The sequence below is a fragment of the Cyanistes caeruleus genome, chromosome 11 (genome assembly GCF_971803275.1).
Source record: "Cyanistes caeruleus chromosome 11, bCyaCae1.hap1.1, whole genome shotgun sequence".
Classification (NCBI taxonomy): domain Eukaryota; kingdom Metazoa; phylum Chordata; class Aves; order Passeriformes; family Paridae; genus Cyanistes; species Cyanistes caeruleus.
The window spans coordinates 3,104,774-3,130,359 of record NC_141711.1 but is presented as its reverse complement, the minus strand read 5'-3'; the positions used below and the strand labels follow the sequence as shown (position 1 = coordinate 3,130,359).

The 25,586-nt window shown below is 41.4% G+C and overlaps 1 protein-coding gene across 3 annotated transcripts in view; it reads right to left on the bottom strand.

The window, feature by feature from the left end:
- Positions 1-25,586, bottom strand: part of LOC111934946 (contactin-3-like) — a 93,114-nt gene that overhangs the window by 37,027 nt on the left and 30,501 nt on the right. For all 3 annotated transcript variants that reach the window (XR_015275181.1, XR_015275182.1, XM_086846916.1), the window contains exon 3: positions 9,514-9,609. Coding sequence is in view for 1 of the 3 variants with exons in the window: in XM_086846916.1 (XP_086703042.1) it covers positions 9,514-9,609 (96 nt within the window). In the remaining 2 variants the exon portion in view is untranslated. The remainder of the gene's footprint in view (positions 1-9,513; positions 9,610-25,586) is intronic.

Here is a 25,586-nt window from a genome sequence, read left to right as displayed (position 1 = left end):
TTAGGAGATAAAAATAAAGTATACAGATATAGCCAGGTGTCTCTGCATTCAGCCAAGAAAGCACACCTCACTGACAAAGGATTGTCCCTTAAAAACAGAACCCTACTACAGATCCATAAATTCTCATCCATATTCACACATTCTTCTGAGGATTTCTGGTGTTCTTCTGTTTAGTTTTCTCTTCCCCCCTTCCCAATAGATCAATCCTCTTGGCACCATCGAGATTTACATTCCCTGATACCAGAAATGCAATAAATTCCTCCCCCACAGTTCTGGGCACTGCTGTCTTCATCTGGATAAAATAGTTTACAAATGCTGAGGTTCTCTAGCTATTTTTTCTCAGTCTTTGGGTTATACAGGCAAAAGCAGTTTTTATTTTAATACTATGCCATAGACTAACATATATGTATTATACCACTATTTCTAAGTTTCATCAATAACAGAAATAAAGAAAACCATATTAATACAACAAAATTTTCCAACCTTATACACATAACATTCATTTTAATATTTGCGAAAAGCCAACAATATAATATGTATCTATAACAATGGGAAAGGCAAAAATCAGAGAAGAACTTGTTCTACAGAAGAGCTGAGTGGAGACAGTGATCACTGCCCTGAGGGGGGGCTGACACCAAGTTAAGGACCAAAAAAACACATTTTCAGCTCTACACCAAGCTCAGCCACCCCCAAGTGGTGACACCAGGCTTTACTGGCTCTGGTATTTATTGAACCACTTGTGTTTCCTTCCTCAAAAATATTATTTCATGCTTAAAAAAAAAAAAAATGGAGGAAATAAAAAGAAAAAAAAAGATGTCCAGAGCAGTGTGAGGGGGTGGAGAGATCTGGAGATGCAGTAGGAAGAGGAGCAGCTTCATTTCATTCCTGTGATATTGGGTTAAGGCAAGAGTAAACCCACTGAAATCACTCACTGATTATGGCAGCCATGCAAAGTGGATTCCAGTTTAACTGGATCCCCCAACCTATGAAAAAAAACCACTCCTGGAAACCTAATTACCCATTCAACACATATTTTAATTGACTCACTTAAAAAAGTCTGTGGTATTTCCATCCCCGTGCCCCACCACCACCATCTCCTTTTGTATTCATTGCCCTTTACAAAATTGTATTCTTACTTTCAAAAAAAATAAAAATAAATAAATAACAAATAAAAAAAAATCATATTAAACAACTTGTGGTGTGATTTATTATGTTTACACCATTTGCCTGTTGCTGATCTTAGGGCATCTCCAGGGACCCAAACTCACTCCCTTTCTGTCAATTACAAGTTTTTAGTTGATTTTCTGTTATAAATGGAAGTAATATGTCTCTCCTGGGCTTCCTCTGAGTTCTAAGCCTTTTCTTTCCAATGCATTTTTTTCCTTATTTGGTGACCATACATGGATAAGGTATTGGAAATTACAGTTATTACTCAATTTTTATTTGTTTACTACATCTTGGTTGGCGGCTTCTCTTTATTTTGCATTATTTGATTATTATTTACTGTGTAGTCTCCAACACACTCAGCATGTTCACACTGTTCCTTTTGTGCACCTAAGTGCTCAATTAAAAAATGCTTATAAAATTACCTGTAGTTTTTAAACCTGAATTCTTTATGAAATTCAACAATTAAATCACCGTGGCCTTTGAGGTTTACCAGGGTCATTTCCTACTATTTATAAACCCTAAAAAATCCCCAAATTACTGTTGCTATAGGAACATAATGGGGTAAAATCCACACATTTATTGGTTTTTAACTATGTTCAAGGTCTTAAGTTTATGCACATCCTTTTGAAAATATGGTTTTAAATTATGTTTAAAGAATTTTAAAAATATAGAATTTAAAGAAATTACACGTTTCTTCTAAGTGAGACTGAAACATTTCACTGGGAGATCATTTACAGAACCACAGTGATTTTACTTCCTGCAACAGATTTTAAATGACAACAGCAGTGGTGGAAATCCCAAACCATAATTAAATTCAGGAAGTTGGAAAAGCAGAAGTTTAGGGGGGAAAAAAAGGCACACAGACCTATGATCAAAAGGAGAAGGACAATTCATAAATTCATTTTATCCACTATTTGCATAAATAATGTCAGCTCTTGCTGACTGGGATACTGGAATGTGAGTGCTCCCAGGGGTATAATCTGTTTTATTTTATGTAAATAACTTCAAACTTCTCCTTAATACTTTTCTTTTCTTACTTGGGCCAATTTTCCTGCACGCAGTTCATCACCTTGAGCACCCCCATCCTCCCCTGGGCAAGCCCCCACCACCAGCTGCTCCCTGTGCCATAAAACAAGGAACATCTCCCTCATTTCTTCTGGCAAACATTAAAGGTTGCCTTCCAAATAAAAATCTTCTGCTCTGGAGGCGTAGGACAAGGTGTTTATGTGCTCCCATAACATATGTGTAAACTGGAGCTTAAAATGTCACGAGGTGCCACTGTCAGAAATGGCAGCATTTTGGCAATGAAAAACCAGTTTTGAATATTATTAGATATAAACTGTACACAATTTCAAGGGTTTAGGGTTGTATTCTTGCACACATTCAATGCCCAGAAATTTAAAACTATCCTAGGTTTGTCCAGCTGGGAAAAACAACCCAAAGCAACGCTCAGGATGCATTTTCAAGGGGGATCCTGGGCTGCTGGCATTCAAGAAGTTGTATCACTGATAATGAAAAAGTCTTTAGCTGCAGTCACACTTCAGAGAATCATCTGGGTTGGCCTTTTTGCTCACATTTTGTATACAAAAATAATGGTAATTACAAAACCTCTCTAGCAGGGCTTGAATTGTGGCCTCCAGGAGTGATGTGAGATGGGGATCTGCTTAAAATAGGGGCAGTGTTTTCCCAGCCACTGAAATTTCACCTGAACTCTGAAGAACTCCTCTTTTGGCTGAATTTTTGTTTATACAAAATGCAAACTGTGTGATGGGAATGCAAGTCCAGCTACAAAAAGTGAAGAATGTATCCCCAGAAATTAATTTTATTCCAGAGGATAATGGCAACAGTCTGATTTGAAAATAATGTACTACATTAATTGTTTTGGCATAGAAGGTGAATTATTTTATAGCTAAAATATACCAGATCAATTTTCAGCCTGCTGTGCAGGTAATCAGGCATGCAACTTCTGTGTATGGAACAGCCCAGAACAATGAGAGCAGTGAGACACACAATATCTTGCAATTCCAATCTACTCATTTAATGAGAATATAGAAATGTTTCAGCTCAAGTTTCAAGGTTCCTACTTCAGGCTAAAACCTGATTTTCACTTTTAAATGAAAAAGGGTCCACTTGTTTTTTCGATTTTGGAATGAGCTTTAGTTTGATATAAAAACAGATGTAATTCTTCAAAAATACTAAACTGTTCTTTTCTCTGCTGTCCCCCAGCCTAGAGCACAGCCACAGCCCTGGCCAAGAGGTGCCTGCACACAAGGAATGATCTGAAAATTCATCTGAATGGATGAATGAGCTGTGCTCAGCTGCCACAGGGATGTCAAAGAGCCACTAAAGATCCCTTGTTCCCCACTCTTCAAAATTCCTAAATCATTCAAAGCAGCAACGCTCACCACTTATTAAAGTAATTAAAACACCAACACTTCTAGGCTCATCCTTGGGAAGCAGGTGTTCCAGACTGGCAGCAGATTTCTTTATTAACACCAAGCCCTCCTGTAAGTGCAATTCCAAGGAGCACATTCCCTGGAGAAGGGCTCAGCACGTGCCCTGCTGCTGGACAGGGACCATCAGCCAGGAGCATCTTCCAGCCCCAACTCAGCCTTTAATCCCTGAGAGCTCCTCAGCTGGCAGGTTCAACATCCCCTGCTGCTGCCAAGGAAGCCCAGATGTTAATGAGAGCCTGACAGAGCAGCTCTGCCGTGCCTGGCTTCCAGTGCTGAATAAAAAACCCCATTTCTCTTCCCCAGGAGCTGCTTTCTCTTTATGGCATTTCTGCACTAATTGTTCCAGACTCACTGCATCACTCCGAGTGTCCTGGCTCTGAGCACACTGCTCCCACTCTGGAAGCAGGCAGAAAAGTAAGAAAGTGCTTTAGGAAGCAATATGTAAATACATCCCCATTAGCCAGATCCATTTCAAGTGACAAATTGTTCTTTTAATCACCTCCCTAGAACTTTACATTTAATTGCTGAGAGCATTTCCAGAACTCTGTTGTGCTTTTTCAATAGCTGGAAGTATTTTAAATTGCTTCCTGCCTATAATAATTTTGAGGATAAAAAAGGCGATAGTTTAGTTTATTGCTGAACTAAAATAAATCTGATTTCTTGTGAATGTTAAATATTAGGGACATAAACCAAGGGAAACTAATGGAAATACCCAGTAGTCAACATTCAAAGTAAAGCACCAATATTTATATGTGGAAGCAGTAATTAGTGCCACTTTCATTTGGTACTCTTGCACTCCTTTAGGAGAAGGTACTTGATAAAACCCTTGTGAGAAACAAAAGTTCCTTTCAGCACTCTTGTTCTGAGCGTTGGGATCAGCTGGGAATGTGTGCTGGGACTGCAGCCACCTCCCTCCTGCCTCTTCCTAATCAATTATCCTGTTCCCAGAGAAAAACCCAAATATTTTAGTAGAGAAGATAATGGAGAGCTGGAGGAGAAATACCCCACAGTCACAATTTAGGGATAAACATAAACTTGGTGGAGAGCCAAATGCAGTTATTGTCTCCAGTTTTCTCCTCTTTTCCCCAAGGCTTAACTGAGATACCTGGGACTGGGTAAGTGAAATGCTTCAACCTGAGTTTTTTTCTTGCAATTTGGTTCTTCCTAATCTACTTCTCCCTATTCCTTTCCATCCCCCCATTCTTCCAAGAGATACCCCACAATGGAACGTGGAGTTCATGAGTTCTGTAAGATTTTGGGGTAAGAAACTTCTGAAAGCTTCTTAGGTCACTTATTCACCTCTGTGACAGCTTAAAAACCACTCACTATAAAGCAACTGAAGATGGAGCACAAATATATAAATAAGATATATTAATTTCAGCCTTGAGCACAGGTTTATCAAAAGGAAAAAGAGTGTGTTTGACAAAGTGCCTAGCAGAGTGTCTCTGCAGCACTGGTTTGGTTCTGGTGGTGAAAATAATGCTCTGGCAGGTAGAAATCACTGGAAGATCCAGCTGTGAACATGTATTATTTCCTCTCATATGGACAAACACAAGTGTCTCTCAGGTACCATTTGATTTCAAACTGTCAGCTGAAATTTGTGCAGATGATGATGATGACACCAGCAGGACTATTGAGAAATATGTTTTTAAATAAAAATGCCATTTCTCCTTGGCAGATTGAAACAGCAAAGGAACACTATGGAGCCATTATTAAGGCCAATGCTCCTACAATATTCAAGGTACCACTCTCCTTAAAATACATTTTTGTGCAAGAAGCTCTGTGTGTGATTTATTGCTGATGCCCAGACGTGTGTCATCCACAACCTGCAATGAAAGCAGGAAGCAAATGTGCAAAAGCAGGATGCTGAAAGGGGAGTTTAGATGGGATATTAAGAAGAAATCCTTCCCTGGGAGGGTGGGCAGCCCTGGCACAGAATTCCCAGAGCAGCTGGGGCTGCCCCTGGATCCCTGGCAGTGCCCAAGGCTGGGATGGACAGGGCTTGGAGCAGCCTGGGACAGTGGGAGATGTCCCTGCCATGTCTGGAATCAGATCTTTTCAGATCTTTCCCAACCCAAGCCTTTCCACAAAACACTGATGTGCAGCAGGAAAGAAATCATATTCTGCAGTTGCACCTGTTTAACTTTGAAGGTATGAAATGTTTCCAACGCCAAATACGTAAAATTAATTCAACTTACAGTTCCCTGAGAAATAGCACTTTGTTGCTATTTAAGAGGTGCAGAAGAGAAGCAATCAAAGCATCCAAACATTTCTGGCATCTGAGACTCTTCCCATGCCATGTTATTCATGAAGCAGAGCCCTGCTGGAACATGCAGGTCTCCAAATGGCAATACAAGAGACACGAGGCAAAATTTGCAAGTCTAAACACTCATTTGGAACAGACATGACATTATTCAGTGAAGGATTTGTCATCTCAAACACTGAGCAATAAATTGGGATCTATTTTTCCATGATCTAATATTATTTCCTACCAGCATGTCACAACTCTGACACAATATGCTGTGAGCTGAAATGATCCCTGTCCTTCAAATCCAGCCTCATTTATGGATTAAACATACATTTATCAGGGAATTGTATGAAGAGGGAGGAGAAATCTTTGCTGCTTTATCCATGTAGGAACATCCCTGCAGGAAACAGGAACACAGAGCACACAAGGCTAATTAGGAATAAAGCAGAGTTTCCTTGCAATTTCCAACCAATGGCTCATCAGCTCCATTAAATTCTTGTTATTTATTTATCTTGTTATTTATTTAAGTTTTCCTGGGATATGGTCATGTTCCCCACGGGAATAATGCAACAGGATATCAGTGTAAAACTAATGTTGAGTTTTCTCAGGCAAACTAAAATTTGTTGAAATGTTCAAATAACCATCAAGCAAATCTTCACTTCTACCATTAAAAATCATCTTTTTCTCTGTGTATAAAGCAGCTTTAAACCACCCCAGACAACACAAAAGGACTCACTGAAGAGTAGAAATACCTCATAAATCCAAAATCAATGTCAGATGAGGAAAACTGACTGTACTAAACAAATATAAATCACAATATACAGAAACAGAAATAACAGCTGAAGAAAAGCTGCACAATAATCACAATACAGCACGTTAGTAACAGGAGGTAAAACCCTACAGGAACTCAGATTTGCTTTACTGAGGGCTTTGTCACTCGTTAGATATCAATTTTGGAACAAAATCAATAGCTGAGAAAAATCATTTTTAGATCTCCATATGTCTAGCTTTTCCCATTCTTGGCAGAATGGGCAAAAATTAGCATCACATGAATGTTTTTTAACCAGCTGCACATTAACTGTGTCCAACATTAAGTCTGGGATATTGAGATGTTTGTTGGATCGACAGCTCTTTAAAACCATTAAAGACACAACAGTAAAACAGCAAAAAGTCAAAATAGCTGTAGAGATTTCAGTGTGATTTAAAGGTTGTAACAATTGGAAAAGTGGCAGGAGAGCTACATAAATCCATTTTTGGTATTATTTTGAGTATGTGGGTGAGATGATTTACTAATTTTTGGTAGCAAATAATGAGTGTTTTAACAGGTTCCCCAGAACAGAATTCTAAGATCCAGAAGTATGGCCATACAGAATGATGACAGATGACCATTTTAATTATCTAAACATCACTGCTCAATTATGATACAACTTAGAGTATTTAACATAAAACCAGCCTGGATCAGAAAAATATCTGGGGGGAAAGTCTTCACACTCAAAGCCAGTCATTTACCAAATCTTCCACTCAGTAAACCCCAAATAAGAGTGCTAAAAAAAGGGAATTTTATTTAATTTCCAGGAAGGGGAAACGCAGTAACTGTAAAGAAAGCGTTGGGATGGTTTGTGATTCGTAAATGGAGTTTCATTGTTGGATTGATGCCGGATGTCCACACCCCAGTGGAGCTGGAACTGCACACTCAAAAGGACAAAACCACTGCTAACTGCAGGGATAATTTGCTCCCTGTTGAAAAGAAACATTCGTATGACTTATGTAAATATCTGTGCCTGAGACAAGCAAGGGAAAAAACATGATAAATTGTAGAAGGGAAGCAATTTTCTTGTTCCATACTGTAAGCTGGCATTTCTTTGGGGGATGAACACAGGTTTCTATTGTAACTGGGATGCTGTACATGGAGGAATAAACACTATTTAATCAAGTCTCTTCTTTCAGACTCTTTACAGAGAATGCAAAGAAATAAGTGCAATTAAGTTAGCAAGATCTAAGCAACTGCACAAAACACCAGAAAACAAAAGCAGAGTATTTTGGGGGCTACAGGGGGAGAGGAAATAAACTGGTGGAGAAGAGTTTTGAAATTCGAATTGTCTGGAATTATTTGATAGCTCAGTGCAATAAATACAGACTCAAAGTAAAAAAAAAAAAAGAAATGTCAGATCACTGATCTGGAAAGGGCTGAACATCCCTCAGGCCAGGTCAGCTGGTCCTAAACCATCCCTGCTGTTCCTAACAAACCACTTCTGTTTCCTGGCTGGATGTTTCACCCCAGACCTCCTGCCCTGCATGCCACCCTGCCAGGGGCACTGCGTGCTTGGTGTCACCACAGCTTCATCTCAGTGAAGAAAGGAGAAGCATTTCTTTCCACCTTGCTCCACGTCTCCTGAAAACTTCCACAGTTAATCCTCCAACTCTCAGACATGTTCAAGGATTTGAAATAATCCTGGTACCAGCTCTCAATCCCTTTTGGTGATTCTGGGAGCGCTCAGCTCTGGGTTTTACATGAGTACCACAATTAGTGTGGGGGTGCCAATCATCTCCCATCTGCTGACTGCAGGAGGAATTCTCACCTCTTCCAACCACTGTTCTCAGCACCATGAGCACGTCTGGCATCACCTCCTGTCCCACACCTCAAACCCAAACCTTGCCAGAGTCAGGCAGCGCTGCCTCAGCTTGGCCATCACCTCTGGGTGTAAACCCACACACAGGACACAGCTGTCAGAACAGCTGGGGCAGGTCAGCCTTTGGACTGCATCTAGAAGGAAAATTTAATCATTCTAATTCTTACAGATAGCTGGGAGAACGACCCATTTTCTCAGCTGCTGAAAGACAAAGCAGTTGTAAGGCTATAAAGATGATTTAAGAGCATGTATCAGTTTAGAAGAGGAAAAATTCTGCAAGCTCAGACAGTTGTAAAATTGCCACTTTATGGCTGTGTCTGCTTGGACTCTGCCAAATTTATGAGGCCACAACACCTATATTATTGAATATAATGTCTAGCTTCTATTACCTTGTCTTTGCAATCAAACCTAATGTTTAACATCACAGCCCTTCAATAATGACACTTGGTATCAATTAAAAACAGTAAAACCAGTTCCTTTCAGCTATTACTTGAGGCTCAAGAGCAATTAGTCAAAGACTGAAGATGCAGAATGAGAGATGAAATATACTTGCAACTTTTGGTCCACCAAAAATCCATATATCCACTTTTCTCACCCCCTCAGTGCAGCAGTGGTTTAAATTATAGAGGATCATTCCATCCCACCACAGAATGTCTTGATTGCAAGAACACGGGCAGACACCAGCACTGTTAAAGACAATCAACACCTCCCTGCAATTCTCTGCTCACAGGGAAAACTGGATTCACCAAGGCTCAGCAATTGTGAAATTGGGCAGAATGTAACTCCAGAAGATAGTCCCTTAATTACAGGAAATCCCATAAAAATCAGACACATTAAGTGCACAGAAATTACGAGGAACTAGAAAGGCATTTCAAGATAAACGTAAATCCCCTTAAATACTTCCCTCCTCCCTCCTTTTTGGTTTCTTCCTCCCTGTGTTGACTTCAGAACCGAGATTTTGTTATTATTCTGATTTTTAGCACGTCCAAGCAGCCCTGAGGGTCGCCCTTACCTCCTGCCCGGGGTGGGGTCCCACAGAGCAGCACGACGCCCTGGCCCTCCCGCACCGACACCGCGCTCCTCATCTTCGTCCTGGAGCTCTCCCCATCTGCCAGGGAAACAGAAGCGAGCAGGGTTATCAGGAAAGCTGAAAACAGATCAGCAGACATTCTGAAGATTGACATTCTGAAATGCTGACCTCCCACCTCCCGGTCTGCAAGAGAAGCCGGCAGCTCCAGCGCAGCAGCTGCGGAGGGAGAGGCTGCTCGGCACGAGGGAGGATGGCAGAGTCAGGGCTGAAAGGAACTCATCTGCAGCCTGATAATTGAACAGATCCTCTGGCTAATTTTGTTCTTATGCCTGGCTTCTGCTACCCTGACTTTGATAACCAAAAAAGGAGACAGTGACTTAAAAATAGGCCCTCAAGCCACCGTTTCTTTGGAAATGAAGGCTGTGATGAACACAGCATCAAGATCCCACTAAACTCCCGTGTCCAATGTAAAATAACATTAATAACAGCTATTCAGAAAAGAGATATGGATCTTTCCCAAGAGAAAGGAACCTCCTGGACCATATTCCTGCAGGAGAATCCCCTGGAGCATCACTAAGCCAGAGCTCTGCACCTCGGTGTGCTGACCCAGGGCTCTGCTCTGACCTGCCTCGGGTCTCTGGGATTATTTTAAGCTGTGTAAGGATCACAGGACATCCTGAGATGGAAGAGATCCAAAAAGATTATTGAGTCCATCTCCTTCTCCAGGACACTCCAAAAATCACACATAGCATTGTAGGGGGGGATGCAAACACTTCAGTTTCCATAAATGTAAATATTTTACCATAAATTTATATTGGCTTTCCCTCTACCTGGTGTGTCGAGACCCAAGAAAGTTGGGCTTCATCACACCCTTAAACTAAGCTAAATACAGCATGCAATCCAAACCAAGATCGAAGTCCTGCACTAACAAAGCCTTTTCCATAAATAAACCATGTAATTTTCCATACAGAAAACAGTTTAAAAAAAAAAATTGTTTATAACCCTGTACAGGATACTAAACTAGCACAGTCTTTAAATAAGGCTGTCTTTATAACCAAGCATAATAGGAGCAGTGAGTTGACCAACAGTAGCTATTTCCCCAAAATACAGCATTTTTTATTACTGCAAAGCAACAGCTGTTACAGTGAGAACACTGAATAAGAGCGATTAGAATTTCAATGCTTCCTTTAAAAAATGCTGCAGTAGGAGAGTGTTGTACAATCCTTTGTTAGTGCACATAAAGTTCACAGGAATGTTTCTCAGAAGGGCTGTTTTCAGCTTTCCAAGTGAATTTCCACGCAGGTATCCTCAGAATAAACTCAGATCCTTTTGCTGGCTATGATGTAGAAGTCACATACAACCCCAGCCAAACTGATTTCACTCAGGGGTCAAAACAGCACAGCCTTAAATTATTATTTCAGGCCTTTGAAGCATCTTTCCCCCATAACATTATACATTCATCAGCTGCCCCAACAGCATTCCCCAAAGCCATGGAAGGAAAAACCAGGAGCTGACAGCACCTCAGAGAACACACAGTGCTCTGTTTCAGCATGAATCACACCAAAAGAAGTAGTATTTTACATATAAAACTAATTTAGACAACATTTTGCCCTCTTACATCACAACCAACACAAGTCTTAAACCTTAAATAAAACCATTTCCATAACTGAAACGGGTTCTTAAGCCCAGGTGTTCATTTATTGCAACCACAGACCTTCAGAACCTTCCTTGCCTTTGTGTTGTCCAGCACATGGTACGGGCAGGATGGGATTGGGCTGGGATGTGGGACATGCTGGAGGATTGGGAAGGCAATCATCCCAGAGAGAACCCACCACAGCTCTGCAGTGAGCTCCTCCAGTGATGTAAAAATTGCAATTATTAATTCCTGACTGCAGGTGAAGAGTGTTGTCACAGAAAACCAGTTTTTGGGGAAACAAGAAGCAGTGCATATCCATCTAAAAGCGGGTAACATGAGCCAAGCTACCATAAAATAATAATTTCCTACAAATTAGCAGGAAACTCCCCATCCTGCCTTCTGGAGCAGCTCAACTACCAGACTCATCACACAGCTGCCAAAACACCATCACTTAATTTCTCTACAAACTTCTGAATTCTCTTGTCTGGCTTTGAAAGTGATGAAAAATCAACATGCAAAACAGGAGCAGGGTTCTTTATTAGCTTTACACAGTCAAGTCCCAATCTCTGACCTTGGAGAGCGCTGGCTGCTTCCAAACACGACGCTGGGCTGATTTTCAGTGTTCCTGCAGCAGATTCAGGGGACTGCAGGTCAAATCCAGGCATGTTTGGAAGCATATCAAGAGAGACTGTTTATCCTTCAGCTTCTTTGTTAGGGTTTTTGTTTGATTTTTTAATAAAGCCACTATCCCAAGCACAATGACACCAGGGAGGAGAGCTGTGTATCTTCTAACAAAACTTATTATTACATGAACTCGTTGGGAAGGGACATTAAGTCCTCAGGGTAAATAAAATACCTTTAACAGGTGGACTAATAATGGCAAAGCTTGTTTATTTGTACAGATTGAATTGTATCCTTGAAATCAGAGGCTCTTTTCCTGCTGAAATGTCTCAGCAGATAAAATATAACTGGAAACAAAGAACAGAGATTGGGACAGAAGATGGTTTTGAGGAGTGGTGAGTCAGAACAGGACTCCCTTTTCAGCACCCATGTGATGACAATATCTCATTGTTCAGTGAAAGAAAAGGCCAGAAACACACAAAGCATTGCTGCATTTTATCTGCTGGACTAAAGATGGATTTATTCACCAGCAGATTTTTGAAACTCTCTCAAACCAGCCACCAAACTGAAGTGCTTTCATTAGTTTCTCTTGCCTTAATCTTTTCACTTCTTCCTTGCATTTATTACACCTTGCTTTGAAATCTCCTTTCATCTGAAATGAAACTTTATTCATGGACAAAATTAACAGTTTAATTATTTAACCCTACTGGGCAAAGGCTCTAATCCTGCCACTGAAAATATTCTGGTAAAAATTTTACAAAAATCCTGACTACAAGGGGGAAAAAACGCAACATAAAAACCAAGTTAGAACTGTAATTTGCAAATTAAATGCTTTTATTGCCTGTTTATAGTTTGCCATATAGAAGGAAGTTTAAAATTAGCAACTGAGGCAGACTCCTGAAAAAGCATTTTCTTCTCCTTTCCCCATGTATTTGCCTTATTGCTTTAGTACCAAGTCCATAAAGTTGTATCAACTGAAATACACACAGCCATTGCAATAAAACAGAGAAAAAAAAACCACAATTCAGCCTTGTTGAAAAGTCTTTGATTCTGCCCAAACTGAGAACAACAAAACTAGTTCCTGCCCTTACAAAAAGGATGTGAAATCTGCATATTCCACTGGGTTCTCTCCTGATTAAAAAGCCAAGTTTTCAGTCTCAAGCACTGAGACTTAAAGCTGCTGAGAAAGATTCCAGAACGTGGAGTGACAGTAAAGTGAATATCAAACCTGCAACAGCTGCATCTCAACACTCCTGCGATACCCAGGACAATTAAAAGACACGGATTTGTGGATTCATCAGGGGAAAACACGACCTGAAGCTTCTCTGGAAGGTAAATGACACTGAAAACAGCGACATTTTTATTAAAGAATAAATCAGGACTCATCCGCAGAGCGCGCTGACCACGTTCCCCGCGAGCACCTCCCAGATGTTTCTGGTTTCTTTCATCAAGAAGGGAAGCAAAGGAAAGGGGCAAGATCACATCAAATACCACAGCCACGCTTTGAAAAGACACAGAACATCACGCTATGAAAAATTCAGAGCATTTCTGATGACAAAGCTGCTCCACACACACAACCGCTGGCGTGTGGCAATGCTGAGTTATGTCGTATTTTGTCAAGAAACCTGTGTGATATTTCATCCCCAGACACCAATTCTGTACACAGGACCTCTGTAAGATTTGCAGGCACTGCTAGAACTTGCACCAAATCCTATTTATTTTTTTTAAGCAATACACAGAACACATTCACTGTGAGAGGGGCGGATTCAATTTTCTGTTTTTTTCTTTTCCTAAATTCCAGTTTCCAACTCCAAGTCCAGCAACACCCAAGCATCTCATCACACTTATATCAATTGCTCTTTATTGTCAACACATGTTTATTAGCAATTCTACCATGTTTTGAAAAGTGCAGAACAAGGATTCAAGCTCTACAAACATAATTGTCCCTTAATAGCCATGAAAATATTTATTGTATCGCTGCATCAGACCCACTGTAATTCAAAGGAGCAGAACTCGTTAAATATACTTTAGGTGTAATTCTGTATTGGTAGGATGTTCAAGTGCCTAAATGAGTCAGACAACCAAATCTAAGCTGTTTTCTTGAGTGGGTAATTCTGAAGTGGAGACTCTGTTTGATGTCAGCCCATAATGAAGCACTAATTCACAGCCCACTCGCCCTGGTAGAAGTCACATTATTAAAAGAGATCGGAAATTCCACTCTCTCAGCTCTTGAGGGCAAATAACAGCCTCAGCACGTTGTAATAGCTATGCTGGTAATGAGAACCGCTGGAGAAAACAGAGTAACACCAATTTGTTTCCTTAAAAAGAAAAAAACAAACACAAACAACAACAAAACCCAACAAGCTTCACCAGGTTGTTCAGCCCCAAACTCACCTGTGGGCGTGAACAAACCCTCTTCCCCACCACCCTACACCCCAAAATTGGCTATACCACGGTCATGAATTTTGTATTTCTTTAGACAGGCATCCAAAACTCAACACACACTTTGCATAATTAATTTCCACCAGGATATTTGGGATACACAGCCTGTTAACCCCAACACACTGACTTGAGAAACATCCCAGCAGGGCTGCACGTGAGCCAGGGGAAAACCTTCTGCTGCTTCCCAGGGCCTGGATGGAGCCTGGGAGAATCCCACTGAGGTAGGAGGGAGGGATGAGACCAAAAATTATCTCTGTAATCCATTTCTGCTGGGCAGAGAGAGAGGATGAAAATATTAACAGTGCAGGAGCGAACATTACTCAAAGCAGGCAAGGTGGGGGTGATTTGTCACTGGAGGAGAGATCCAGAGGCTGCTGGGGAAGCATCTCCAGGGTTTCACTTGGCCAGGATTGGTGCTACAGGGAAATCACAGAATTCCACACAAACCTCTACAAAATCCCTCTCTGCTGTGCCACGTGGCTGAACTTGTGTTTTATGCCCGGAAAGCTCCACGACAGGGCGAGCAAAACAGCCTCCCACCCTTCAAAGGATCATTTTACACCCAAAATGCTACTCAGACAACTTCTGGGCTTGAAATATCGCCCTCATCTCTGCTCACATCAGTCCCACCAGCAGAGCCCATCTGGGTGCTGCTGCATCCACAGAAATATTGCCAATAAAATGCAGCAAACCTCAGTGCAGGACAGACCCTGCAGGTTGCTTCAATCCCACAAAATGCTGAATATCTCACAGGTGAGTCCTGCTGGGATGAACAGGCTGCTGGAGCCAGGTGCAGCCAACAGCAGCCAAAAAACCCTTACAAATATCTGAAACTCTTCCCAATCCCTTGAATCAACTTGAGGTGCAGGAAATATGAGAGAGAAAAAAAAATGCTCTTACAGCAATTAAATATAATTGGTGAGAACAACTCAGAAGTCTGTATTATATAAACACAAATAAGAAAAGCTGGAAAATAAATTGGCACAGATGTATCAGAGTGTGGTGAACAGGAGATGCCAGCGTGGGAAGAGGTAGAAGAGCTTGCAATAATGAGGGGAAAGATGGACAGGGGGATGAGGTGACTTTTAGGCTCTGAGGAACTGAAGGAAGGGACCAGAGACAGCAGAGATAAAAAAAAAAAAGGCAGTAAAGGAATATTAATAGCATAAAAGGTTGAGTCAACATCCGAGAAGCAGGGAGGTTTGTTGTTTTTTTTTTTTAAACACACTTTGCACTGGCAAAAATGCACTGAAAGAACTGGAAAAAAACCAAACCAAGCCCTAACAGTGTTACTGGGGAAAATGCATGTTTTGAAAGAAAAATGTTCTCCAATAGGTATTTCCAAAAATATGCCTTTCATAAATTCGTATTATACAGGAATTACCACTCAACTCCAGGCAAACACAGCACTGAACAAAGCAATTCAGGCAATTTGAGAAATATCTCAGGAGGCAAGGATGTTTGCTCAAGGAAATTATCCTACAGTCGACTTCTCAGATGCAACACAGATTTTTCCTCTAACACTTTCCCAAAACAAGCCCTAAGAACATCCTGACAGTCTACAAAGCACCAGCCCTCGTAAGCACAAAGCAGGTTTAGTGCTGAAGAACACCAGGCTATTCACATTTTAATAGTTAAACAGATGGTTAAAGCCCTGCCAGATCTAGCTCTAATTATCTGAAGGTTTGTTTATTTATTAAATATGCAGCAGTGTTCCCAAAAAGCCTTTCCTCAATAAATAAAACCATCCTACAACAGCTCAGCTTTAAAGCACTAGGAACATGCTGATGATGGTGGGATTTATTTTTATTTTTTTTCCTGCCACTGACTTCAGTCCTTGATGTTTGCAGAGATGCCACCTTCCCACAGAGAAATGGACAGATTCTGCCCCAAGTATTACAAAATAATTCATCACCTGAAGGGATATTTGGGATATGGGCAACCAGGATCTGTCATTTCCTCACCTCACAAGGTATGGAGCAGCTGGCACAGATCCCAGCTTTGACTGGGCCAGCACAGATGTGACAGTGACAAAGAACAGACGCCGCAGATGGAGAAGTGTCCTGCTCACAGATGTCTCACCCCAGCTGCTCTCCACACCTCCAAACCAACAACTTGTGAGTCAGCAGAAAAATCCAATGTTCACAGGCCTTCCAAAGAGTCATGTTCTCATCAAAATGTGTGACTGAGCAAAATAATATGGAATATTTCATTGTATGTGCAATGAAACAAATCATCTCCCCATCCATCAGCTACAACAGTGAAATAATGTGCCAAGAATTAAAATCCAACCTTAACCCATTACCTACCCTGCCAGAATCACCATTTCTGCCATTTTCTGTTCCAAAATCAGCTGGGTTTTCTTTCCAGTTCCAGCAGCTGTTCAGGATTTTTAACTGGACATGTTAAAGGCTAGCAGACTTCTATTTTTTTGTATTTATTTTCATAATTCTCCTGTTTACTGGTTCTCAATCTCAGGTATGTTGTGCTTCAACTCTTTAATAAAAGAAACACAAGGGAACCTGGAGAAGGTGACTATTTCTATGTAAGTGAATTCAATAAGCCACTTGAAATAAGCTGTAGAGAGAATAAGGTGCAAGGATAGATTCATACTGTAACAAAATAATATTTACAGAGGAATTTAGGAGAAATTAAAACTTAATTCTATTATTGAAGATGAAAAAGACAGAGGCAGAGGAACAGAAGTAATTTTCTGAGCCCATTTGCCTGCCTGGCTCATGCAGAGGAAGAACAGTTATTTCACTGTATTAACTATTCACATCACAATTTGAAGGAAGAGGTGGGCGAATTTTCACGTTTGACAAATAAAGTACCTCAGACTCAGTATCCTGAATACAGCATTTGGGACTGACATTAATTGCTCCTGTGAAGTTCAAACCTACCATTTCTGAATCAGGGTTACAATGTGCTCTTCCCTGGGCTCCCCTCCAAGCCCTGCAGGATCTGAGCGAGCACCAAGATGTCACCACAGCATAAAACAGGTTTTGGAAAATTGCTGCAAACATTTCTGACTATAAATCTCTGGGGTTACTCCCTGGGATTAGACTACATTAACAGGCTCAGAAGGACAGCACAGATAAGAAAAATGATCTATTTCTATCCCAGCACCATACAACAACGCTGAAGTTGTAGCTTAATGGATGTTCAGGAGCACATCAAAGCAAAGCAGAAGGGATTTTGTTCACTTCCTTCACAGCAGCAAAAAGTGGCCAAAGCAGACGGGCTGGAGTTATTTCCTTACAGACTTCAGGGAACAGGAATGCAGGGAAAGGCATTTCTTACCCTGATGTCATTTGCAGCTGACAAGCAAAACAGGCATTTTCTGTGGCAGATAAGGCAGAAGAATGGAAAGAAACCCCGTGTTACTGGGATGTGGACGGCAGAGATGTTTAAAACAATAATAATTTGCCAGATTCACATAAAAATGAAAAAATGAAAATTAGAACTTTATCTCTAGGAGACAGACCATGGAAGGGTCTATGAGGCAGAATCATTTCTTCAGTGCTGAAGATGAAAGCCAAATGATGAAGTTTCCCAATGAAGTCACATCTCCAACCTGTGCACAAGCACGAGCTGTTAATTAATTATTTAATGAAAAGCAGAAAACCACTGCATAACCTAATTCAGCATTGTGAAAACCTATTACTCTCTAGTCCCTAATAAAATCAAAAGAACACACTGACGCTGCAAACTCAATTATTTGGGGGTAGGAAAAAAACCAGAATTAAGGTTGCCTAAGACCACAAACACTGGCAGAGGAACAAACCAAAAGCCCCATCAGTGAGATTTCAGCACCCAGGCCTGATGGTTCAGAGCTTCCTGCTATTAAAGCAGCCAGTTTCCTGTCTTCCCTGGAACCCTGGAAGTGCTGCTGAGTGTGTTTAATCAGTTTTCAAGAGGCTGAGTGCTCAGTGGAAGGTGTGAAGGTATCCTGTGCTGGCTCCTGCGGGGATGTTTGGGCAAACCACAGGAGCAGTGGTCACTTGTAGCTGCTCCAGCACACAGGGCTGGACCTGTGGCTGCTGTTCTGCTGATCTGCAGCTGTGTCAACAACTTCCTCACACCTGTACATCCCATCAGCAGCTCCCAGCAGGCAGCAAGGGCTCCTCGGTGCAGGGTGAGGGATCCAGGAGCAGCTCCCTGCAGGATGCTCCCGCCTGCCTGCCCATCACAAGCTCACACCACTGGATCCTGGCGGCATCTCTGAGGCAGGACAGACCCAAAGGCCACAGCCAGACAAACTCAAGTCAGGGTGACAACCCCAGGTCAGTTCCTGTGGGGTGGGGAAGGGCTAACACGAGGCTTAGGCAGTAAAACTGTGTTGTGATACCTGTGAGACCATCACAGACACGGCACAGGGAGACATGAATAACCCCTGGCACAGCCCGTGTGCTCCAGCCCAAGAACTGCCTGACATCCCACCAGAGGGATGGGAGATCCTGCCAGTGACAAACCCAGGCTGATCAGCCCAACCAAGGTGACAAATTCTTGTAATCAAGCCCTAATTCCACTTGCTCTGCCACACATCCACTTCTGCCCCTCTAAAATCACAGCAGCCTTTTCAGGACACTTTTCAGGACATGTGCTAGAGCTTCAGCCTGGTTACAAAACCTCTCTTTCAATATTAATCATTGCTCTGACCCAGATGTAATAGAGACACGTTTAAAACCCAATCAGTGTAATCCCCACGCAGATAACAAATCCCATGGTTTGCATTATGAAGGCAGGAGCGATAATCGTTACACAATTAAACAAAGGGGTAAATAGATGACAAAACTGCATTTGGCCTGGCTCACACTCAACTGGGATCTGCAGTGTCTGGAGGAAGAGCAGGAGACCCTGACAAACATGACTTGGAATAAATTAAATTCATTACACAAAGCATTTGTGGTAAGAACTCGGTAGCCTGACCTGCTCGTTCACCCTCTGCAGCGACGGATCGATGGCACTCGGGGCGTGTGGCACACCAGGACCGGCTGTGCCAAGTGTCTGCCCTTCAGCTGGGGACACTTCCCAGCTTCCCAGCCCCTTCCCAGCCTCTGGCATCTGAGAAACCAATCCTACCCTCACCACAGAGTCAGGAAATAACCAGAGTCTGGAAGGATGCTCAGGTCCCACACGTTCAGATACAAAGCTCAGACCTGCAACCACAAGACAAGTTGATTTTTTAATTTTGATTTTTTTTTTTTTATTTTTCCACTAAAGGAGGATTTATTATGAGGCAAAAAGTTTTCTTGAAGAAATAAGACAGTAATTCCATGAGTCCCCATCAGGAAAGATAGGAGAAAAATAAAGGATGGATAAAATGCAATTGGCTTAAAGAGATGCTGAAGTTACTTTTAAATGGAAGTAAAAAAGAGATGCACAAAAAGATGAAAAAGTAAGAGCAGCATGTGTTATTAAGAGCTGAAGTTTTGAAATACTTAGGAGAAAAATGCTACATCTTGCAAACCAAAGCAGCATAAAAATTCTTCTGAAAAGAACCTGAAATAAAATCAGAAAGAGCGATGTAGAAAGAAATCAGAGGTTCAAAACCAGCTGAATGCAAAGGAGTGTTAACAACTGATAAGGAAATGCAAAATACCACTGTTAATATCAGATTATTAAAAATCAAAAGCATGGTATCACACACTCATTTGATACCCAGGGAAGCCTCTGGCAAATCACACACGAGTTCAGCCAGCAGATGAGAAGCTGTGACAGTGCAGAACCAGCCCCTACACCCAACAAATCACTGGCTTAATTTGATTTTTTAACTTAATTAGCGGGTAAAATAGCAGTGTGTACAATAGAGGCAATCAATGAGATTCCAAGTCATTAGATGTGACAACGACAGTAGGTTCATCCAGGGAAGCTGCACTCAGGGCAGGATTCCTGCTGGGGCTGGAATTGCCATCCCCAGGCTCATTTCTGACCCTCCTCTCCCAGCTCTGGCTCCCCAAGTCAGGAATCACCGTGACCACAGCCTGCAAAGCACTGACACTGCAGCAAGCTGGGGGTTTTCTGGAAGGGAACCACTTGTAAATGACAAAACACTGCTTCAGCTTCAGGCTTAAGTGATTCCCACAAGTCATTAATATTTAAACCTGCCTTAGCTTGTTTTGGGTAAAGAGGTTTTGACTCGGTTACTTCTATTTCAGGAAAACATCTGTATAACATTTTTATAAAAAGCTGTAGAAATAGAAAGTGCTAAGGAAACAAATGAAGGCATTTGAAACATAAGTGGTAAAGAGAGCTTCTACCCAGCTGGTGAGTTCATCTTCCCAGTCTGCTCCATCCCCCAAAAGCCAGTCCAAACAGATTATCCAGGAGCACTCTATTTTTTTGCTCTTCTTGCAGCAAGAGAGCAAAAAGGAAATGCAGGGATCATCTGAGCACATTAACCTCCCTGGAAGAGAAGGGAATGAGACAAGATCTTTAGAGAATTGCATTCTGTCTGCCTCTGCAGTAATGGCATTACACTTGAATGAAAGCAAAATTATGTGGAAGACTGTTAGTTTACTGAGGGGTCAAAGAGATGACAGCTGTGGCAGGAGGAGGCAAACCTTTAATATGCCATGATGGACCAATGTGCACATCCTTCAGTGGGTGAATAAATGTGGCTGAACAAGGGATTACACCTGAGCTAGCAACGGCATCGATTAATAAATTCAGCATCGGAACATTCAACAACAGAGGCTGCAAGAGTGGGAAAAAAAACAACTCCTGAGAAATATCTGAGTTCTGCTACTCCATTTATAGAAACAAATACAGTCCCAGTGCTGCTGAGGAGAGTTTAATAGATTGAGACATGTACATAAGGAGAAAACCCCCAAAACACAGGGAGACCTCGAATCTTTTTGCTGGTATCTGAGCAGAATGGTTCTGTGACAGATGCTCCATGTGCAGCCTGATCCCCAGCCTAAGCCAAACTGCTCCTTGCAGGGTGATGTAATCCTCAGAAATACATCATTAACTGCAATTTAATAAAAAGTCATGGGCTGAAAAAATACCGTTTAATAAAAAAAAAAAGACAGAAGATGTCTTGCTGCACAGGGCTGAGAGAGGCAATAACAGGAAAATAAAATCAGGTACTGCATCTCTTCTCATAAGTACAGAGAATTTCCTTGGTTATTAAATGAGACTCCCCACAAGTCCCAGCCTGTGCTCTCTGTAACTACTCAGTGCCACAGTGGATGAGAAACAAGACATAAATACATAATCAATACAAGAATAAAGACACAAGCGATGCAGTGTAATGGGAGCAGCTCTCCAACTTCCATTGCTCCGGTTTTAAGATGCCTACTTGGCTTTGCAATGGACATCAGAAAGCAAAATACACAGGCTGGCAGCAAACTGGAGCTCTGAAAAAGTATATTTAAAGTAAGGTGATACCCAGTGAAGGCATTAAAATTGTTTTTTGCAATCTGCCCGCATTTATTGGGCTGCAGCCAGGGGTTAATTCAGTCAAACTTTACTGTGAATTTCTTATAAATTCACTGAATGTCAGAGTAATTCTGTACAGCACAAGACACCTGTGCTTGCTATAGAATGACAAGCACATAGAATGGTTGGGAAAGACCTCCAAGATCCTCGAGTGCAGCCATTCCCCAGCACAGCCAAGTCCCACTGAACCACATCCCTAAATCCCCTCTACACATCTCCCAGGTGACCTCAAAAGAAAAGGACACCTGCTCTACATTATTTGAAGAACACCTTCAATAAGATAATGTTGTCTAAAACCCTGCCAGGGCACTCTACATCTCAAAAAAACCCAAAAAAAAACCCCAAAAAACCCAAAAAACAAACCCTACATCTACTAAAGGATGAAGTCAAATTCTCTCAGCCACCCAGCCAAGCCTTCCCTTATCTCAAGTCCTCATCAAAAGCCTTTTAGCAACCCCCTTTTTTCCTACACCACAGCTTGGTGCTGTGAAACACATTCCAAATTGATATTCTAAATCTTTATTCCAGTTTGAGGAGGCTCCAAATCCAATAGCTTTATGAGCCATGAAGGGTGGGGTAGGACACAGCACAGCCGTGGTTCTGTTGACTGGAACAATTTTCATGTTTGATTTTTTTTAATTTTTTTTTTAAACTTGCAAAAAACTACAGCAGAAAGATCAAAGCATTCAGTTCCTACTGAACGTTCCTATTAACTTCAATGGGCTTTAGATCAGGCCCTTAATGGGGTATTAATGTAATGTAAACATTTTTAAGTATTATTTTAATATTATCAGGAGCATGTTTAATGGGCTAACAAGACCCTATTAGGGTTATTCTGACAAACAAATCCTTTCCTTAGCAAGCACTTGATTTGATTTTTCAGTGAATATAAGCTCTGTTTCCCCAAATAATCTATATTTCAGAGTTTTAAGAACAGTCCTGCAATGCAAAAATTCTAAGGAACTACTTTTCTAAAACAAATAAACCAAGCACCCACACGAAAGAGTAAAGTATTTTTGATTTAGAGCTTTACCAGGTGAGGGGAGCTGTGTAAGAAATGCCAAAATTTTCAGTTATTTATAAATATTTTTTACAGAAATGAAGCCAGCATTTCAAAAGGCTCCTGCTAAAAAGATTTTAGAATTTAGGCATAAAGTCTAAAAATCTAAAATCATATTGGTGTCCACTGTCTCCCTGGCACTTCAGACACATCTTAAGCAAGTCCAATCAAGGGAAGTATTTAATGTGGGAAAGAGATGGAGGGGCACAAAGCAAGAGCTGCATTTTTCAGCTTCATTTAATGCCTGAAACCAGCCAGGAGCTGCTCCTCTCTGAGGATGTGCAGCCTTCTGTGTGAACAGGTTCCACGCTGGGATCGGGAGCCTCATCCCTGGGATCCTGAGCACTCCAGCACCAGGATTCCCCCAGCTCTGCAGAAGAGCTGCACACAAAGCTGGGGCTCCTGCCCAAAACTCAGCCTTCTCCTGAGAGATTCCAACTTCCATCAGGAGCACAATCACGGCAAGGCAAGCCTTACCTTTGCTCAGAGCGGCACTTTTCCCAAGTTACAGAAACCATAACGCTACAGATCATTAAATCTGTATTTTTGGCTGAGCACGTAGGCTGGCCTGAACTTTTTAGAGGAGTTAAGCTCACGCAGCATCCTAAAACAGCACTTGAGCTTGAGCCTTCATGAAAAAACTACACGGGAAAATTGATGTAATAAATAGCTTTGGGAGGAAAAAAATACTTTTCAGCTCTCTCTTTCTTGCTCCAAAATACTCTTTCCCTTATTTTCTATGCCAGAAAGTCTCTGCTCTCTCCTTGCCACACTCCTCTCCTTCACAAGCTATTCATGCACAAGCTTTGAAAGATAGTAAGAGACAAGCAGATTTACATCAAAAAAAATAAAGAGAGATAAGGTTGCTATGGGAATAAGAAGACAAAAACTGTTACTTAATCCAACATAAAAAGGATGAGAAGTGGAGAGAACTCAGATGGAATTGAAACTGTCACCCCAACCAGTGAGGTTATGATCTGAAACAACTGCTTTTTCTCCCTCATTTCCTCTATGCTTTTATATAATTTCATTTTCTCTTTACAGAATACAATATTTCATGTTCAGATTCAAAAAACTTTAAAAAATGAATCAGAAGTAATATTTTTCAATATGTTGCTCACTGCTGTCACTCACTAGGCAAACTCTTGCAAAAAGCTGAAATATGTCCCCTCCGCAGCAATGCTATGGGTGTAGATGTGAAATTGGAGATGAATCTTTAGATTTTTATAGATCAATTATGCATAAAAAATAGATCCAGCCATGTAATTGTCTTACTTTTAACTACAGTCTGTGGTCTACAATGAAGTTTTACATAGGCTAGTAAGCAAATTCAGATTTAGGATTCTTCTACAGCTGCAATCAAAGGCAATTCTTGCAAACTCTGAAGGCAGAAAGAACTGTCACCACTCCCTCTCCCCAAAAAGTCAAGGCACCATTACTGTCAGTAGTTTATCTCAGAAAACACTGTCTCTTATCACTGCTTGCTGGAATCGCTTCCCAGGCAGCACAAAACATCGAGGCAAGGAATGAATCTGTCCTATTTTCAAGTTGTTGATACAGGATAAATGTTTCTTCTCATTCTGAAAAGCGCAGGGAAAATCTCTTTCCTTCCATTCCACACCCCCAGAGCTGCCCTGACTCAATAAATCCAGGGCTGTATGAGCTCCCTACACAGCAAACCTTAAAAATTAGAAATGGGACGAAACCTTAAAATACTCAATTCACAAAGTCTCTACCAGTGGATGATCTCTGGCAACACAGACTGGAAATAATCTGGATTAATCAAGCTAAAAACTTTTCCTGGAAGTGCAGCACAGCTTTGGAAGAGGAACTCTTATTTGCACCTTATTTCTCCCAAGCTATGCCCATTATCTCCAAGATGATAATTTGCCATTCAGGTGTTTACCAACAGTGAGATCTTTATGTGCCACCTCTGAGCTACAGGAGAATCCTTAACTGAATCAAACATCAGACTACCTGAGGATTTTCTTTATTGCTTCCAGAGTTATAAATAGCTGCACGAGGAATCAGGATAAAATATACACTAATTACCCTTGACTATGCAAATGAAGCTATTTTTAATTCAGGTTTAAGCCATTTTCAAGTTCTCACTGCACAACAACTGCTGAAGGCAAGGCAATGCTATGCCTTCCTCTGCTTCTTGCTGCATGCAGAGCACCTCGAGCTGCACCAAAGCAGGTGCAAGGTGTGACTGCAGCTCAGTGGGGCTCAGTCTGTGAGGGTGGAAATGCAGAATTTTCTGGTTATTTCAGACAGGATCCTGACACACTCCTCTGCTGGATGGAAGTGATGCTCATTCCTCACATGGTACTTTTAAACAAAATGACACTTCAGAGATAGGAACAAACCTTGATGTGGATTTAGGATAAATGTGTCTTGACTTTTGGACTCTTTTTCACCCAGACCCCGCCTTGGGAACACACAAAAATTTGCAAAGTGTCTTTTTCCAGGCAATTGAAATGGAAACTTGGGTCACCTGCACAAGCTCACAGCCCCCACACCCAAACCCAGGACTCCCCAGAACTCCCTGAATTGTGTTCCATGTTTCTGTGTCCCTGCCCATGACAGGAGGTGGAACTGGATGATCTTTAAGGTCTCTCCCAACCCAAACCATTCTGTCATTCTCACTTTGCACCACAGGGAAAGACTCAGCTGGCTTCAGTATGAAATTCCTCAATTTGTATCACTGCACAGTCCCTCTGTACCTCCCCTTCCTCACTAAGGTTTTCTGGCCACATCTACAGAGTGAAACACCACAAACACTTGTAGTGGCTGCTCCAAATAAAGTGGTTTTTACACTCAAATATTGCTCTGCTCAGCTCCTGAACA